Source organism: Panthera pardus, unplaced genomic scaffold (genome assembly GCF_024362965.1).
Source record: "Panthera pardus isolate Hobbes unplaced genomic scaffold, ASM2436296v1 HiC_scaffold_8, whole genome shotgun sequence".
NCBI lineage: Eukaryota > Metazoa > Chordata > Mammalia > Carnivora > Felidae > Panthera > Panthera pardus.
The window spans coordinates 32370355-32388685 of record NW_026527013.1 but is presented as its reverse complement, the minus strand read 5'-3'; the positions used below and the strand labels follow the sequence as shown (position 1 = coordinate 32388685).

The 18331-nt window shown below is 41.6% G+C and overlaps 1 protein-coding gene across 20 annotated transcripts in view; it reads right to left on the bottom strand.

Moving 5' to 3' along the window:
- The window catches only part of LOC109279056 (uncharacterized), a 309036-nt gene that overhangs the window by 126502 nt on the left and 164203 nt on the right, over positions 1–18331 (bottom strand). For 17 of the 20 annotated variants that reach the window (XR_008420466.1, XR_008420467.1, XR_008420471.1 and 14 more), the window contains one exon: positions 16913–17015. Coding sequence is in view for 9 of the 20 variants with exons in the window: in XM_053897784.1 (XP_053753759.1) it covers positions 16913–17015 (103 nt within the window). In the remaining 11 variants the exon portion in view is untranslated. Of the gene's footprint in view, positions 1–11920; positions 12300–16912; positions 17016–18331 lie in introns of those variants that run through there. The other 3 variants (XR_002085982.2, XM_019469808.2, XM_019469811.2) reach the window with 1 other exon arrangement.

Here is an 18331-nt window from a genome sequence, read left to right as displayed (position 1 = left end):
TCTTTCTCTCATATACATATATGTATGTGTGTGTGTGTGTGTGTGTGTGTATACATATACATATGTGGATTTATGTATGTATATGTATGTACATCTATGTATGCATTCTAAAACTTCGTGTGCATAGTAATCACCCAAAGTGCTTCTTAAAAATAAAGATTCCTGGGCCCTACCCCAGAATTTCTAATGCAGTAGGTCTGGGATGGGACTGAGAACTGCATTTCTAAAAAGTTCCTATGTGATGCTGATAATTCTGATCCTGATTCCACACTTCTGAGATTCCGTTTCTCCAACTATCTAAGGTAATGGGCAAGTTTTATTTTATTTTTTTTAAATGTTTAATCTGTCCTGGACTGATGCTTTTGGAGGTACAATAAAAATGAATTACTAGAAAAATGAAATATTAAAAAGGTTTACAAGTACAAGTCCTGTTTTAAAAACTGTCGCTTAGATTCCACATCTGCATACACACAGAATTCCTCTGCGAATTGTTATAAAAGTTTCCGAATGCTGACCCACAATGTCTGTGCTTACCTCATTGTGGACCGGTTACAGGAAACCCACGATACACTCCTGGCCTTACTGAGTAGCATTGGCCTGGGGGCCCTAAGGATGTTTCCTGTGTGAGAAATTCCTGCAGTAGAATGGAAGATCCCAAATCTAGGCCAGAATCTCCTACCCTTGCCATTGATGGTTAACAGTCCTTTCTCTTCGCCATCCGATATAAAGGAGGAGATGATGATTTGTTTCGGGTCTGGTTCAGTGGTATAGAGAGCTTCTTAGCATCGCTTACAGAAGAGCATTATAGAGGAGCTTCTATTGAAAAACTCTTAAATAAAAGTCTGGTCATCAGATCTCCCTTCCCTCTATGGGATCTGTCCCCCACTTTTAAAATACTATTTACTGATAATTGGCAACATATTTTGAACACTTAACTATGTCCGGAAACAATGATAAACTGTTTATAATTAACGTATGTACTTTACATGCATTATGTCACTTAAATTCTCAGCAACCTTGCAAGGCAGGTGCAATCATTATCCCCATTTTAAGAGGAGGGGAAAAAATGAGTCTTTGGAAAATCACGCAACTCGTGTGAGGTCATACAGTGGGAAGTGGGCACTTAAACCAGGTCCTTGTTTTTAACCAGCATGCTTTGCTCTTCATCTCCTGTGAGACCTTTTCCTGCAGAAATGCGGGACAGAAGAGGCTGTGAGCATGAATGCAAAGCATCCTGGAGAATGTACCAGGAGACCCAAGCTTAAGCCCAGACTCTGCCCCTAACTAGCTGAGGGCTTAGGAGAAGTCATTTTCCCTGTGGGCATCATTGAATTGCCATCCATAATTTTCTTCAAGAATTAATGTTTCTCAGGGGGTCATAAGACATTCTGTGAGAAATGGGTTTGAGGTCAAATACATTTAGGGAAGACTGAATAGAACATCATGCTCTTTGCGATTCACATTGCTGACACCTTAAAGGGTCTCAAAAGCCTCTGTGGTGAAATGGTCTTGATTTTATCTAACCTAAAATTCCCCCCGAAAAGTCACTGATCAGAAAAAACCTGTTAGGTAACAGTGGATCTTCATGGGCTACAGTTCTGGAAACTCTACCCTAAGGTTTTTCCGGTTCCAAAATTCTGTGTGTCTATGACTGGTATTCTAGTTCATATAGAATAGGGGGAAAATGCTAATAATAATAGCAATAACAACAACAATAATAGCTAAACCTTATAGTGCTATCATTATGTGTTGGATGGATTAGAAACCCAGACGCTGTTCTAAATGCTTCACATTTATTAATTCATTTAATCCTTGTAACCGCCCTATTATAATAATTATAGACATTAGTATTCCCATTTTACAACTGAGGTCACTAAGACCCTGAAAATAACAATTAAATGTCTCTCAAACTGAATCATTTCTTAAAGACTTGGCTTTTCCCGCATGCCCTGAGGAGAGTATCAAGAAATGAAATAGAAATAAGTCCATTTATATTTTTTATGTTTTGCCTTGTGTGCATCATTTGCATATCAAAAGCACTCTAATGTGACTGTAATCTGCACTGTTTAATGTTTCTGACTTTCTTTTCCTCTCTCTCTGTTTAGCATGGCTCACAGTCATTACCCTCTTGATCAAGTTACAGACAAAAGCCGCCTTCAAATTAGGCCTATTAAGATTTGTTTTTAATGAGGAGATAATTCCTCCAACAACACAAGCCAGATTCGGCTGGGGTATGATTATGCAATCAGACCATCTCTCAGAAAGGAAAGGAAAAGCAGACTTTTGCCTCTTCTTCGAAGGTTTCCAGCCCGCCTTGAATAACTTGATGCCAACTGAAAGCCCAGAGAAAACCTAGTATTTGAGGCTTCTGAGTGATGAAGCAATCACGTGGCCTGTGCTCCTCTCTGACAGTGGGAGAGTTACTATTGCAAGGATCTGAACTTAGAAGGCACATTCTCGGGTTCATAGGACTGGGAATCACAGGAGGGAAGAGAAATGCTTTCTTTCCCCAAGTCTGAGCTGTGCTACTTTCATTGAATTCACTTGCCAGCCAACCTTCCGTCTTTCTGGAACAAATCCCCTTCGATACTTGAGTACGACAATTTGATAATTAACTCCAACCTTTTGGGATTTTTCTGAGTGCTCTTATTTTCATTTTAATTATATTAAATAATGCAATAGTAATCTTCTGCATATTCACTTTCTAAAATGCTCTTCCAATAAAGTCATTTCCAGATACATTCATATCCCTTTCATGCTCATCTTTGTCAGTCTTGGGTTAAGAAATCTTTATCTGTAACTTACTGAATGCCGCAACCAATCATTTCCTTATACGTAAGATCTACCTACTACCTCTGTTCATCTGAAAGTCTTTTACAATAATATGCAAGAAGGAGAATGAATTGGGGCCATCATAGACTACGCATGCCTTAATATTTCATCTCTCACTGTAGCACTACTTTAAAGAGATGTGAGCTTCCTGAAGGATTTGTAAGCACGGAGCAACTTTAAATTGTTGCCTTTGTTTGTCCAAAATTGAACTTAGCACCATTGTTAAGGACTGGCTCTTAACTGCAGGCTGGGGATATAAAAGAATCCTTTAGAAAGAATAACAGTTACTAATACTACACGTGACTCTACATGTAGAACTGGACGTAGTCACATGATGTATTTGTTCTGTATTCACATGGCAGAAACCAACCCGTAACAGCTGAGGGCCGAGTGAAGGAATCACAGGAAGTGAAATGGTCAAAATCAAGAGACCGAGGTCTAACTTGATCTTGAACACCATCCTACTGCATATGCAGGCACACACTCACAGGTGACTCACCATGGTCACTTGTGTGAAGCTAGTGTCCATTTAATGTCAAGTCCTTTCAAATCCATAAATACTTGTTTCTTTTTCTGATTATTGTCCTTTTCACGCTATATTCTGGATTTCTAGAATGCTCTTTACCCAAACATTTATGTGGGTCATTTCTTCTATTCTCTTTCTTCTTAGCCCAAATAAATCATCAGAAAAGCTTTCCCTGAGCACAGTTTCAAAAGCAAATCTACCCAATCCCTCTTACTTTGTCTCCTCTCCTTGTCTGTCTTCAAACGTGAATCTTATTTGATCTACTGTTTATTATTTTTAAACCTGTACTCCTTATTACAGTTAGATCTTTGACAGAAAAATGCCTATTTTGTCCACGGCTATATCTCCTCCCTAGAGAGAATATGACCAGATTGACATTTTACGTTTTGTTTGCTCAGAAGAATATATCTTCTTGCTCGTATCTCATTGTTCATTTTGGTTTTCATTTCCTAGTATAAATTTCCATCACTGGAGGCCAAAGTTGTGTTTTATGTGTATCCCAATTCCATCCTTTAATAAATCCCTTTATCCCCCATATATTTTGAGTGTGATTTTACCTGTTGCTTCTCAATGAATGTTGTAGGTAAAGATGTTGAAGAACTCTCTCCTTTGAGAGTTCACTTAATATTTCTCCCAGATGAACTTACTGCCTCACAAAAGGGCTCTTTGTCTTTCGAGTTTAACCGGCTCTTTGTCTAGGCTGGTATCCAGCACCACAGGAGTAAAATGTCAATGCTCTCTATTTAATCAATGTTTTATTCTTGGCTTGTATTTCAATGGGGGGGGGGAGGGAGGAGGGGGAATGAAGCAGCAATTCAAATGTCGTTGAGGATTTTTTTTTTTTTTTAGTCTCTTTTTAATTCCCGGTCTATGTTATGTGAATCTCAATAATTTATCATTTATTTTCAGTCTGTAGAAATCCCTTAGAGAAATGTGCTTCTCATTTGCTACAAGACACAACAGCTGTGCTGACACTACCAAAGTCAAGGCTACCCTTTGCTCAACCAAAGCGGTCGTGGTCATTTTACTCCGTTCAGCTTTAGTGGGGTTTTTTGTCATAATTGGTAGACTTTATTGTGTGCAGAGCAGTGGTGGTTCCCAAAGTGCATTTTGTGGAACACTATCTTCCCCGTGCCTCCCCGCCCCCAAGTGGTTTTAATGAGCCAGGGGTTTGGGAACCCAAGTCTTAGCCCAGTAACAGCTCTGAGACCTGTTAGAAAACCAGTGGTTTCATTTGGTTTAACTTTTAGCAGCTTCTCAGTGTATTTATTTGACTGTAACAGTGGTTCACGAACTGTGCTCCCCGCCCCCCGGGAACTTATCAGAAATGCAGATTCTTGGGCCCCACCCCACATCTACCAAACCCAAAACCCTTGGGCAAGGAGAGGCTCAGCAATGTGTATTTTCTCAAGCCCTCCAAGTGAATTTGATGTTGGCACAAGTTTGAGGAACCACGGGACCCTGGAAATTTTGTACTGGGACCACATGCCAACATCCCGAGGACACTGTATTCAAATCACCTGGGATACTATTCAGTAGGTCCGGAGTGTGGTCCAAGATGCTGCATTTCTCACAAGCTTCCAGGTGCTACATTGATGCTGTAGGCGTGTGGAGTCAATTTTGAGTAACAGGATCACAAGACGCTTCCAACGAAACTAGAACAGGCATGGCTAGTATGCAGAGGGAAGAATATTTGGCTGTGTTCTTACGATTGAAACCATGGGCAAAGTGCCTCCCACTGCCCACCTGACCAGCCCTCCTCCAGCCGTCCACAGACCTTTGTTGGAAGTCAGGTGGCAAAGGCACCTGGCCACCTACCCCAGCCTGGGTTCAAAGACAGACACATGGCAAAGGAAGAAGTGGAGCTAGAGATTCTTGAGCTCAGGAATTTTTCTTGCACTTACAAGTCAAATTTTATAGCTATGTGGTCCTGGGTAGCTTGCATAACCACCATGAGACTCATTTCCTCTCCGGTCAGTTGGACATACTAATAGTACCATGTTAATAATTGTAATGAAAGTTAAGTATTACATTCTTCCAAATGCTTGCTCTGTGGCACATAGAAAGTACTTAATAAATGAGGAGGAGGATGACCACCATGATGATGACGGTCCCATATAAGACTGACACATCCTGGGGCGCCTGGGTGGCTCAGTCGGTTGTGTCCGACTCTTGATTTTGCCTCAGGTCATGATCTCACAGTTCATGGGTTCCAGCTCCGCCTGCTTGGATTCTTTCTCTCCCTCTCTCTCTGACCCTCCCCTGTTTGCTCGTGCTCTCTCTCTCGCTCTCTCTCTCTCTCTCTCTCTCTCTCAAATAAATAAAAGTAAAGTTAAAAAAAACCTGAAACATCCTGAAGTCAGCCTCGTAATTCAATAAAGGATGTGGAAGAAAAGGTCAAGTCATCTTAGTTTCCCTCCATGACTGGGGAACGCAAACTATATATTTTGCCCCTTGATTCTCTCCTTCTTATAGCTCCAGCTGTCAAAATCACCTACCTAGACATCCGCCAGATTTGTTTGTGAGTACTGGAATGGCTGCTTATTTTCTTCTTCCTAGTATGACTGGGACAAAAACAGTCTTGTATAAAACTTTAAAACCTTCCCTGGCCTCAGAACATTCCACGGAAGATTAAGTATTTGCCTGGGCTCCAGGCCTTTTGTAGTGCGGATCTAGGCAAGAGGTAAGGCAGCTGCGTGGTAAGAGGTCGTGCGGATCTAGACCAGAGAGGTAGAGAACCCCATGCGAAAGGACTGGGTCGGTGGCTACTACAGCGGGGGCAGCAAAAAAGAGATGGGAAAGCCCGCAAGAGCTGGAGTTTGGGGTTGAGTTTGAGAGAGAAGAGAAATTGTGAGAGAGCACCTGCTCCGATAAGAGGAACTGATACGTGGTTGAAGAGAGCTTTAACAAAGTCTCAGCCATGACCTGCATCTGCTGTCCCTCCATCTCTTAGGGGGACTTCGGTGACAAGCCACCTTTTTTTAAATGATTTTGGGAGGTCAGGCTTGTGACGTTCTTGACGGCGACAACATGCAGAGATGGACCTTGAGGTAACCTGGTATCATTTAAATAATATGCTTCGATGTTTTATAAGGTGTTGCATCTATAGTCAAAAGAATACTACCTGTCTCCCTCTCTTATTCTCTTTCTCTTTCTTTTAGGGAATGAACTAGACCCTTACATTTTAAACATCCATCCTTGCCAAAATTAGTGATTCTCAAGTGGGGGTAGTCTCACCCACCCCCAAGGCGCATTTGGCAAGGTCTGGAGACAATTTTGGTTATTACCACTGGGGGGGGGGGGTGTTACTCGCATCTATGAGGCAGGGGCCAGGAATGCTGCTAAATACCTTGCAATCATAGGTGAGCCCCCCCCCCCCGCCATAACAAGGAATTGTCTGCTCCAAACTGTTAATAGTGCCGAGGTTAATAAACTCTGGTCTAAATTATTAGAGATTTTCCTTCCTCAATTCCAACTGCCAGAAGGTGATTTGTATAATTCCTCTGATTATAATTTACACCCTTCTAATAATTATAATTCTAACGGAAAAAAATTCTAAGTATCAGAAACCTTGACAATTCTTACGAACTTTCATTCTATCTTCTTATTTATCACAGTAAATACCCTTAACAAACTAGCAATTTTCTCTGGAGACTCCTGCTATAAAAATAAACTTAATTAACCACTAAATAAAATCTCCAATTCTCCAACATCAATTACTTTTGAAATTCCCTTGCCAGTAACACAATGTACGGTACATTTTATCTGATCAGCATGGCTAGTGTTTGCCATGCCAACTTGCATCTTGGAGAAGCTATTGCCAAGCATCTGAAGAGGCAATGAAGTCAAATGTAAGAGCCTCGTCTGGTTTTCCTGAGCTCGGGCTGAGGTCTAGCCTGGGAACCGGGGAGCACGGGCAGTTGACAACACCTCTCTTAAGCTTGACTTCTCTTAAGCAAAATCAGTAGAAATGGAATTCAATTCACTGTCATGTCTCTTCCGGTTCACTCCAAGCTCTGATTGAGAGCCTTCTCGTCCGTGAGAAATAGTGCCTTCCAGTTGACCTTTGAAGGACCATTCAGTAAAGTTCAGCTCAGCCTGAAGCTCGAGGAAGGGTTTGTGCTATTTTGAAAAAAAATAAGGGAAGAAAGGAGGAGCATATGGCAAGTTGCCACTGTTAAAGTGCATCTATCTAAATGGAAATTTAGCATTTTCCCCTACCAAGAAAAATGTGGATCCAAATAGAATTCGAAAACTAGTAAAAAAAACTAGTAAAAACTAGATTCCCACAGAAAACAATGAATCAAAACTAATAACTGTTGATCTTCTTTTCTTCTTCTTCTTTTTTTTTTTTTTCCAGTCAGGCCAACACCATATTAAACCATGGCCAATACCAGTTCACTGCCCTTAATGTCCCCCTTCCAAAAACAAGTAAAATAACACATTTTAAAAACAACATAAAAACAATTTGCATTGAGTTCGTTGTAACAGAATGTAAACCAAAACACATCTTTGAAGTTCGTGCACAGATGGCAGGTCCCAGCCCTCCCATGGTAGATGCTAAGCACAAAAGGGAGTCCTCTCCCACAGGAAGTTGAGACCACAAATATCCAACACTACAGAAATGGCCGAGCACTGCCCCTGTCCAACGTGAGATGCATTAAACCTATTCATCTCCTTTTCTTTTAAAGTTTTTTAAATGTTATTTATTTATTTAGGGAGCGAGAGAGTGCACACGAGCGGGCAAGGGGCAGAGAGAGGGAGACACAGAATCCGAAGCAGGCTCCAGGCTCCGAGCTGTCAGCACAGAGCCCAATGTGGGACTCCAACTCAAGAACTGCAAGATCATGACCTGAGCTGAACGAACCAAGCCACTCAGGTGTCCCAAACGTGTGCATCTTGTGAAGCAGTCCATCTCTGGTCTTCTGGGGGAAGTTTTTCTTTCAACTTGAACTTGTCAGTAGATTCTTACACAACAGCAACAGGTCATGCTCTCTTAAACCCCACGTTTTAGTGGAAGAGATGGATTTGTGCTCCTTTGTTTAATGTCTACCACCTGGTTCCCATGGTGACTCAGTAAGCATTTGTAAGAAAGCTTCCTGAAGTCTGGAGTCATGTTGAGCAAACCTTTTTGACCCCAACACATAGTTAGCAATAAATTTTATACCGTGACCCCGTATAAATAGGTGCTGCATTCACACATGCACACACACACAGAGTTCCTTCAAGTACGGAATTTTCTCCGATCTTTCTTGTGTTTGGGCCTTTATACCAGTTCCTTCTGCCCAGATCACTGTTCCTACCGACTCTCTCACTGCCTTGTCTGTCTGGATGAGGTCTATCCATCACCTATGTTCCTTCTCTATCCGTGAAGGCCACAATCTATGTCTAAGTGCCATGGTTCAACACTATAGAAAGCCCAGGGAAAAACTGTTCACTTATTTGTGATAAGACTGAACAAGGAAGCAAAATCATCAGGTTTTTTTTAATATCACTTTGATTAGAAAAAAATAGGAACATCATTATTACTTCAATGAGTCCTGTTTGCTTTTTTTTTAAATGTCTTTCAAATCATGGGAATATTAATTTTTAAAGGTCTTGGTTTAAAAATTTTTTTGAGGAGTGCCTATGTGGCTTAGTTGGTTAAGCATCTGACTCTTGATTTCGGCTCAGGTCATGATCTTGTGGTTCACAGGATTGAGATCCACGTCTGGCTCTGTGCTGATGGCATGAAGCCTGCTTGGGATTCTCTCTCTTCCTCTCTCTCTGCCCCTCCCCCTCCAACATGCACACTTCTTCTCTCTCTCTCTCTCAAAATAGATAAACATTTAAAAAATTTTTGAGAGTCTTATTGACTTAGCTTGATCTCTTAAACGTTACAGATCTGGAGACTGAGCTCCAGAGAGGATAAGTGACCTTCTAAAGCCCATCTCGTTTATAAGTACAACTGGGATGAATGATCACAGCCTAAAACACAGAATTCTCCTCCAAAAGCACAAAGAATTTGTCTCATCAATGTTATGAAGGTGACAGATGACCCAGAATCTCAGTTGAGTAGAAAAACTGAGTCAACAGTTGAGTATAACAATTCTACAAACATAAGTAAAGATCGCTTGTACTCAAAGCTATGCAAGATTTATCAGAAAGTACAATGATGAATTCTATGCAGTCCTTGATTTTAATACTTTAGATTTAATTGTACCCACATTCATCCTCTTGTTTAACCCACAACATAATTCTAATGGAGCAAGTGCTACATTTTCCCATTTTGAAATGAGAAAGTCCTTTTTCTGGTAACCTGCAAAACATCATTCAGAGCCCGAGGCCTCCATGGCTGCCATATATTGCACAGATACTTTGAGAATTCAGAGAAAGAAACGATTGACTCTGGTTGGGAAATATGTGTAAGGCTTCTTAGAGAATCTGGGATTTAAAGCATGTGATGGAGAGGCACCTGGGTGGCTCAGTCAATTAAGCATCCGACTTTGGCTCAGGTCATGATCTCACTATTAGTGAGTTCAAGCCCCACATGGAGCTCTGTGCTGACAGCTCAGAGCCTGGAGCCTGCTTCTGATTCTGTGTCTCCTCCTCTCTCTGCCTCTCTCTCTCTCTTTCAAAAATAAACAAACATCAAAAAACTAAAAAAAAATAATACAGCATGTGATGGATTTCAACAAAAGAACTGTCTACGGTGGCAGGTACCAAAGGATCAAAGAAGGAAAATGGAAAGAAAATTCTAGACCTACTACTTGGAAGATGTGGCTACAGTCAGGCTACAAAGGACCTTGAATGCCGTTCCAGGAAGCCAGCAATTCCCAAGGGGTGTTCCACAGAGCACGGTCTCTGTTGGATGTCAACAGGGTCTAAACAGTGTTCTGTCGCCAAACAGGTTTGAAAAGCACTGGATTAAAAGGTTTGACAGGTCTTTTACTGCAGGACTGCTCAGAGCCTTGAATAGGGAACAAAATTCATAGCGTTTCTGAGATTTATTTGATCACAGAATATCCATTTATGTTTTTTCCTTTTTAAAACGCAGTTGACAGACTAATGTTCCATTCGCCATACTTAGAGAAATAGTGCTGTTTGTGGCGGGAAACATTAATAGACCTGAATCTTAGGAAAACCGACCTGACAACAGTGGGAAAGGCTTCCAAAGAGGGAGGTGAGGTACAGACGAGGAGACCAGATAGAAGGCCAGGGTAGGCATGCTGGTGAGGAGTCATGATTACCTTAAGATGAGTCCTCAAGTGGGAATAACAATTCACAAATCATTGTGCCCTGTAGGAAAAGAAAGAAAGAGAAAGAAAGAAAGAAAGAAAGAAAGAAAGAAAGAAAGAAAGAAAGAAAGAAAGAAAGAAAAGAAAAAAGAAAAAGAAAAAAATTGGAAGCAACTGAGGAATTTTGGACACAGTTGGGTTTTAGATGGTTTTAAGGAATTATTTTTATATGTTAATTTTACATGTTCTAATAGCATTGTGGTTATTGCTTTTAGAACATCTTCATACGTTAGATACATACTGAAATATTTACGGCTAAAATGATTGACTTGAAAAGAAGACAGCTTTAAAAAAGGCTTAGATGAAACAAAAATGGCAAGATGTTGATAAGGCTGATGAGTTATATTCTTGACTTTTGTGTATGTTTGCATATTTCCATAATAAAAAGCTGAAGAGAAAATCAAAGAGAGATTGGGAAGGAATATTCTTCACTATTTTAGGTTGGGTTCCCTAGGAAATTAGCTCCGACCTACAGATCTGCATGTAATTCTCTTAAGTTTAAACCCTGTAGGAGGAAGCAAGAGGTAGAACTGGGCCCAAGGAGATATTGAACCATGATGTGGTCACAGCAAGACCTCAGTAGCTTCCTGCTAGAATGGCCTCGTGGTCACGTGACGTCAGGGGGTCAGGCCTTTATGCACCTCTCTCTGCCCTCCCATCCAACACACATATTGACCAGTCACTGGATTGTGAGCTGCCTCTAGGGAACAGGCATGACTTAAAACAAGACACTATCGGGACACCCAGGTGGCTCAGTCTCTGTTAAGCATCTGACTTTGGCTCAGGTCATGATCTCGCGGTTCGTGAGTTCAAGCCCCGCGTCGGGCTCTGTGCTGACAGCTCGGATCCTGGAGCCTGCGTCAGTTTCTGTGTCTCCCTCTCTCTCTGCCCGTCCCCTGCTCACGCTCTGTCTCTGTCTCTCAAAAATAAATACTTTTTTTTTGAAAGACACTATTTGGCTGACACTTCCCAGAGAGAGCCTCCAGTGTCCAGACTCTGAGCTTACGGCAATTGAGGTAACAAGAACCTCGGTCCTGAATGGGGAATCTGGACAGCATACCATGGCACCCAGCATACATTCCATTTTCTTCATCTTTAAACATTTACAACACTGACATTTTTCTTCCATGTCACATGCAGTTGATGATTATGTGTGTGTGTTGTTTTGTTGGCTATTACAGAAGAGTAGCCTATTTGCATAAAAGGGGCACGTGTTGACAAGAAATAGATCTATTGCTTTAAATTCGTCTTGCAAGTGGTTTTCATTGAAATAGCGGGAAACTAATGCCCTTTTAAAACTTTATTAAAATCATCTGGATATACTCAACCTAATAAAAGCAGAGTACACGGCTGGTGGACTTCCTGCAGCTTTGGGTCTAGAGCAAAAAGAGGCTTATGTGATATACTACATTTGAAATTGTGGAGAAAGATATGTTAGTGGCCTCAGTGAATATGTGTTTTATGAAGCAGAGTCACAAATAGCGTCCCTGCTCCATTTCTGTCGGCGTGACTTTTTGCATGCCTTTGGCATTCTGTCCCACTCGGTGTCTTCATTCTCTGTGTGTCTATGTATGTCAGTGCTGTTTTATTGGGGCTGCCGCCTCTTCTGTTCATTCAAAGACCTTTCCCGTCTCCGCTCAAGCGAGGTCAATTCCGAAGTGAACCTGTACAAAGAGCTGTATCACCCCAAGCTAGAGAAGCATTTCCGTTTTCTCTTCCAAAGAGGCAAGCTGTGCCTTCATCATAATTGGATTCTGCTTAATCTAGCCATTTTAATGATTAATTATAAATAGGAGTTCTAGGAGGGATGGGACAGCCATATTTAATGAGGTCACTCAGGTATCCGAGCCTCTTTCTGGGGCATTGTGATCTTTTCCTGACTTTTTGCTCAAAGGGGTCAAATAATTTGCACCTTATTGTTGGGTTACTTTAGAATAATTGCCACCACTGTTAATGAAGGATGTAAATACAGATAAATTCACGCAAACACATGCCTGTACCAAAATCCAGCATGCAACCTCAACTACACTTGATTCCAGGGCTCTGAAATGCAAAGGAAAACACTGAACACAGTGGGGTAAAACTCCTGTACAACAGGGAGCTGGGAGGAAGTCTTGAACAGCATTACTCCAGCCAACATACACAAGCTTAACATTACTTTTTGAACCTATGGCCATGTGCATTAAAGATGAATATCTTGCCTATGAAAAATTAATGTCCCAGAGCTCATAGTCCCGTTGTTTCTTTGTGAAATGGAGTATGCAGAATGTCTTTTAAAAATGCAGCCTTTTGGTGAATAGATTGCTTTTCCTCTTTTGGCTTCCGCTAGTAGTTGGATAGGACCCTAAAGGAGTGTTAAGCAAATGAGCAAATAGTTATAAAAGTGCTAACCAGATTCACAGGAGCATGGGAATGGATAGAGGCAGTGTGTGAGACCAATTTTCATCATCACGTGAAGCAAACAAAATGTCTCTCTCGTCCTATTTTTGTTTCTTGATCTTTTAAAAAGGTATATGCTGATTTCTCTTTTCTCGGCCAACAGATTGACTTTTAAACAAAGAAGACTCTTTTTGAAGGCCGATAGAAGGAGAACTCCACTAAGGAGGGCAGAGCTGGCCTGGGGACCCTGTGAGTTATCAGGTAAATGTTATGTCTGGAGCACAGACTGAGATAACCAAGCCTCGTGGGGCCTTGGATCAATTTAATTCTGATGAATGACCAGTTGGTAAATATTATTTACATTACTACACAAGTCAGGTCTGTTCCATTCATGTTTGAACAACCCACACGGTCTGCTGTGGCATAGCCTCTCCAGTAATCCCCACGGACTGGCTTTCCCCACTGTTAACTCACAATTAGAAGGATAATTAGTAATGAGGGCGCTTTGCTTTTGAACTAAAAATGAAAACATGAGTGAATAGCTCAGTAATCTAGAATTTCAGCAATTCTTGAACCGCAGACCTCAAAACTATATTCTCTGAGATCTACAAAGATAGTAGGATGACTTTTAAAATTTTTCTTCTACTTCTGTTTAAGGAATAACGTTGCTAAACAAACAGTTCAGGATTTCAAAAGGCAAGAATGTCAACCATAGTTCTATCCCTTTCATACACGTTTTTCTTTATCAGCATTTTCTGTCGCTCTTTATTTACACGTATTCATTTATCCATTGACTCACTCATTCATTCTCTAAGTCTTCTTAAGCACTAACATGTGTCAGCCAGTGTTTTACGCCAGAGATCAGCCAACATCTTCCATGATGGGCCACGTAGTAAAAGACTGAGATTTCCAGGGCCACCCAGGCTCTGTTACAACTGCCCAGGTCAGCCATTGTAGGGCAAAGACAGTCATAGACAATATGTAAAGAAAGATGGCTGGTGGTGTTTCAATAAAGCTTTATTTACAAAACAGGCAGCGTGTCAGATTTGGCCAGCTGGTCGTGGTGTGCCAAACCCTGCCACAAGGCCATGGAATTATCGGGACAAACAAAATAGACAAAATCCCATTGAACATACATTGCAATTGGGGGAGGCAGGTAATAAATACCAAGCAAATAATTTCAGAGAGTAATTAGTACAACAAAGGAAATGTATTTCATATATTAGAATGATAGTATACCTCCAGTATGGTGCCCTCCTTTACTGAATTGAATATTATTTTGTGAATGTTTTCTACATAGCCACACAATCTTCATATTTACTAGCCTCACAATATATTGCCTAGTTGCTATACCATATTTTTTAATGTTTTATTTATTTATTTTTGAGAGACAGAGAGAACGGGCAGCAGGGGTGGGGGGTGGTGTGCACAGAGAGGGAGACAGAGAATCCCAAGCAGGCTCCACACTATGCCTGATGCAGGGCTCAATCCCACAAACCATGACATCATGACCTGAGCTGAAATCCAGAGTCAAATGCTTACCAACTGAGCCACCCAGGCACCCCAGTTGCCGTTCCATATTTCACTGAATCCTTCCTCTATGTGTATATTTAGCTAAACCTAATTTATGAGCATACAAATGGAGGGAGCAAATAAATCAAGGTGTTCATCTTACAGTAAACTTTTTCTAATTCTTTGTTTCTGCTTTGGACATATAAGTCCAATAACTCTAGATCAGGAAAAAAGCAGACACGAGGAAGTTGAATGTAAAAAGTGTTTGCCCTGTGCTAAAAAATTTGTCAGTGTCAGATATCCTGCAGTTTCAGGATGGTCCTGCAAATCAGGATCCAGAAGGCTCGATTGTTTTGAAGAAAGGGAGCAAACAAGTGGGAACCTCACACTTCTGTTCAGAGCCTGTATTTTGCCCCCACACGTTAGCCCCTCACAAGTAGTATATTGGAAACAAAATCTCTCAGAGAAAGATGCTCACGTTCAAATGCATCATGCATTGATTGAGTGCTGACTGGATGCAAAGCACAGCACATGGCCCTTTTTATGGGAATATTTAATGAATGTGACAAAGCCCCTTCTCTCCAGGTGGACATAGGGACCTGCAGGGATAGGATAGCTTCAAACCCATATCAAGTGATAAAATATATGGAAGGTAAACCCTATTCCCTTCTGCTTAGTATCCAGAGTAGAGAAAGAAAATGCATGGGACCATGACCTCTCTTTCAGAAGTATTTGCTCCTAACGTGCTCTTCTCCTTGGGAAGAAGAGTAACCTCTTTGATAGGAGGGACTGGAGAACATGGGGGTGCCATGCTTTCTGTATTCTGTATTCTTTTTGTCGATACTGATAGCGACAAACATATATTACTGGAGTTTCTATGTGCCAGAGAGCAACATTTTCATCTATTCAACCCCCATGACAGTCCTGTGAGGTGGTACCATTACCACCCGCTTCTTAGAGATGACAAGACTGTCACAGAAACGTTGAGAGCTGGGTATTTCTTGGCTAATGAATGGCACGGCCAGGTTCGCTCACGTGTCCAACGCCACGATCAGAGCTCTCAACTTCTCTGCTCTGTGACTCACCTGAGGGGTCGGCTCTGTTCTGCCATGATGTCAGCCAACCTGGGATGGGACAGTGTCCGGGCCGCTCCATCTTTGATGGAGGCAAAAAAGCAATTTCAATGTTTCTTGGGCTTAGCTATACCAATTGCTAGATTTGGTAGAGGTGGACAGAAAATCCAGTCCATGTTCTTCCAATTAGCAATATCAGTTATAAAACTAATCCTTTCATCTCTCTTGGTTTAATTCCTGTATCTATTTTCTCGAATTTTGGTTCTCAGTTTAGAGGGAAAAGGATGTGATTCTTACTGTAAACCTCTAACATATGTACGGCTAACAGTAGTAAGCAAGAGCAGCTAACAATAATTATGGTAGAGCAGTCATTGTGCTAAATGGTTGAGTTATGTATTGTCTCTTTGAATTTTCACTGCAATCGCAAACGAATTGGTACTACATATTATGGAAAAGGAAAGAGGGCTTAAATTTTAGTCTGTCAAATATCCCCAAACAAGTCAGTACTATATGTTACAGAAGAGGAAAGAGGGATTCACTTTTAGGCTGTCACATAGGCTTCTGGGAAATAAAAGGGGAATGACCATTTTATTAGCTACATGGCATATTAATAGGCAAATCCCACACTTGATTGCGGTGGTCTTTGATGTTAACATCAAATAATTCCGCCTCGAGAGAGACAGTATGAGCAGGAGAGGTGCAGAGAGAGGAGGGGAGACACAGAATCCCAAGCAGGCTCCAAGCTCAGAGCTGTCAGCACAGAGCCCGACGCGGGGCCCGAACCCAGGAACTGCAAGATCATGACCTGAGATGAAGTCAGACGCTAAACCAACTGAGCCACCCAGGTGCCCTCTTCCGATGTTTCTTAGGACGAAGACCGAAATCCTCAACACTGCCTTCGAAGCTCTGGAAGGTCTGTCCCCTGTCTGCTTCTCCAGCCCCATCTCCTTCCGCTCCCACGTCTGCACCCCGTCTACACTGGTCTTGTTCAGTTCTGGGGCTATCTCATACTACTTCTTGATCTTCCCTATCCCAGTTTTCACATCCACACACGTTCTTGTCTTTTAGGCGCCCCCCTTCAAAGTTACTTCCTCAGAATTTCTTACCTGCCAGCCTAGATCTCCCTGTGAGAGGTCCATATCCTATCCTGTTCCTATACTTCAGAGGACTTATCTCAACTTGTATTTGTTTGCTTTTTGGGGTTTTTTTTTTTCCGACTTCATTTAAATAAAGCTCCATGAGGGCAAGATCCGAATCTGTCTTGCTCACCACTCTGCTCTCAGCACCCAGCACAGTGCCTGGCACATACTCACCCAGTACATATTGTTGAATCGGGGCCCCAGGATGCAGCTGTACAGGCTATGTACTGCCCAGCTCCAGGGGCACCATCCACACAGACGATATCAGTGATGCTGCCTGGATGGAATGAAAGAAGGAATAAATAATGAGTAAACGAAACCGCTGATACTGAATTGTGTTATTGTGGTGGGGCACCTGGGTGGCTCGGTCGGTTAAGCGTCCGACTTCAGCTCAGGTCATGATCTCACAGTCTGTGGGTTCGAGCCCTGCATCAGGCTCTGTGCTGACAGCTCAGAGCCTGGAGCCTGTTTCGGATTCTGTGTGTCCCTCTCTGTGCCACTCCCCCACTCATGTCTGTCTCTCTCTGTCTCTCAAAAATACAGAAATTGTAAAAAAAAAATGTTTTTTAAAAAAAGAATTGTGTTGTTGCAGAACATGATATTTGACGTCCAGTATTTCCTAAAAACCGTAAAACCCCAGGTAGTTACATACGCCTTGCACGTATGTCACACGGAAGCAGTTATTTGGGCATTTTACGTGTTCTGAATGAGATCTTTTTTGCTCTCCTCTGAATTCCACAAACACCTTTTCATACTCTTGAACTTGGTCCACAACCCTCCAGGTGCCAGTATAAAGTCCCACTCTGGCTTCTTAATTGTACAGGGATCTCGTTTGTAACTTGCACGTGAAAAAGCACTAAAGCTGTATTCCATTTGTGAGTCAAAGTGTGTTTTGAATATAGGATTCTCATTCAATGGGACCCTTGGGTAATATCTGTAATGTATTATAATATGCTGGTAAAATATATACAACCCTCGGGGGAAGAAAAAAGTGACACCCCAAAGAAGATGATAGATCACAGTATTGAAAGCTGGGGTAGCTGGCACAGGGGACTTTAGATAACTAAGTGTCTATTGGAGATAATAAATCTTGGCCATGATACCAGTCTCTAAGTCTTGCCACACATCTCTACTCTGTTTATTACCCCAGGCTTCCCTGCAGCAGAAACGGAGCCATGATTATTACTGATGCCATTTATTAATAAACTTATAAAGGGTAGTGGCTTAAAAAAGTAAAATGGGAATTCTTTTGCATGAATTTGGGTTGGGTGAAGCGTGGTTTTTTAACATCATCCCCAAGACTTGTCACCACTTCAAAATCCTTGAATCTCAAGTTTCAGCATTCTCCAAAGAGACTATCAGGTCCCCGAGGACAAGACCTAGGCCTTGAATTTGTTTTTGTATCTAACTTACATGCACTGACAGTGCCTTGCACAGAGAGAGTTGGCAGGTCTTGAAACTGAAGTAATGACTCCGTGAAATCACTAAACCTAATGGCTTAATTAAACCTGAGCTAAAATGCCACACTACCCCTAAAACATTGGTTTTTCAAACTAAGAACAGAATATTGACTTGGGTAAGTTTCTCATCTCG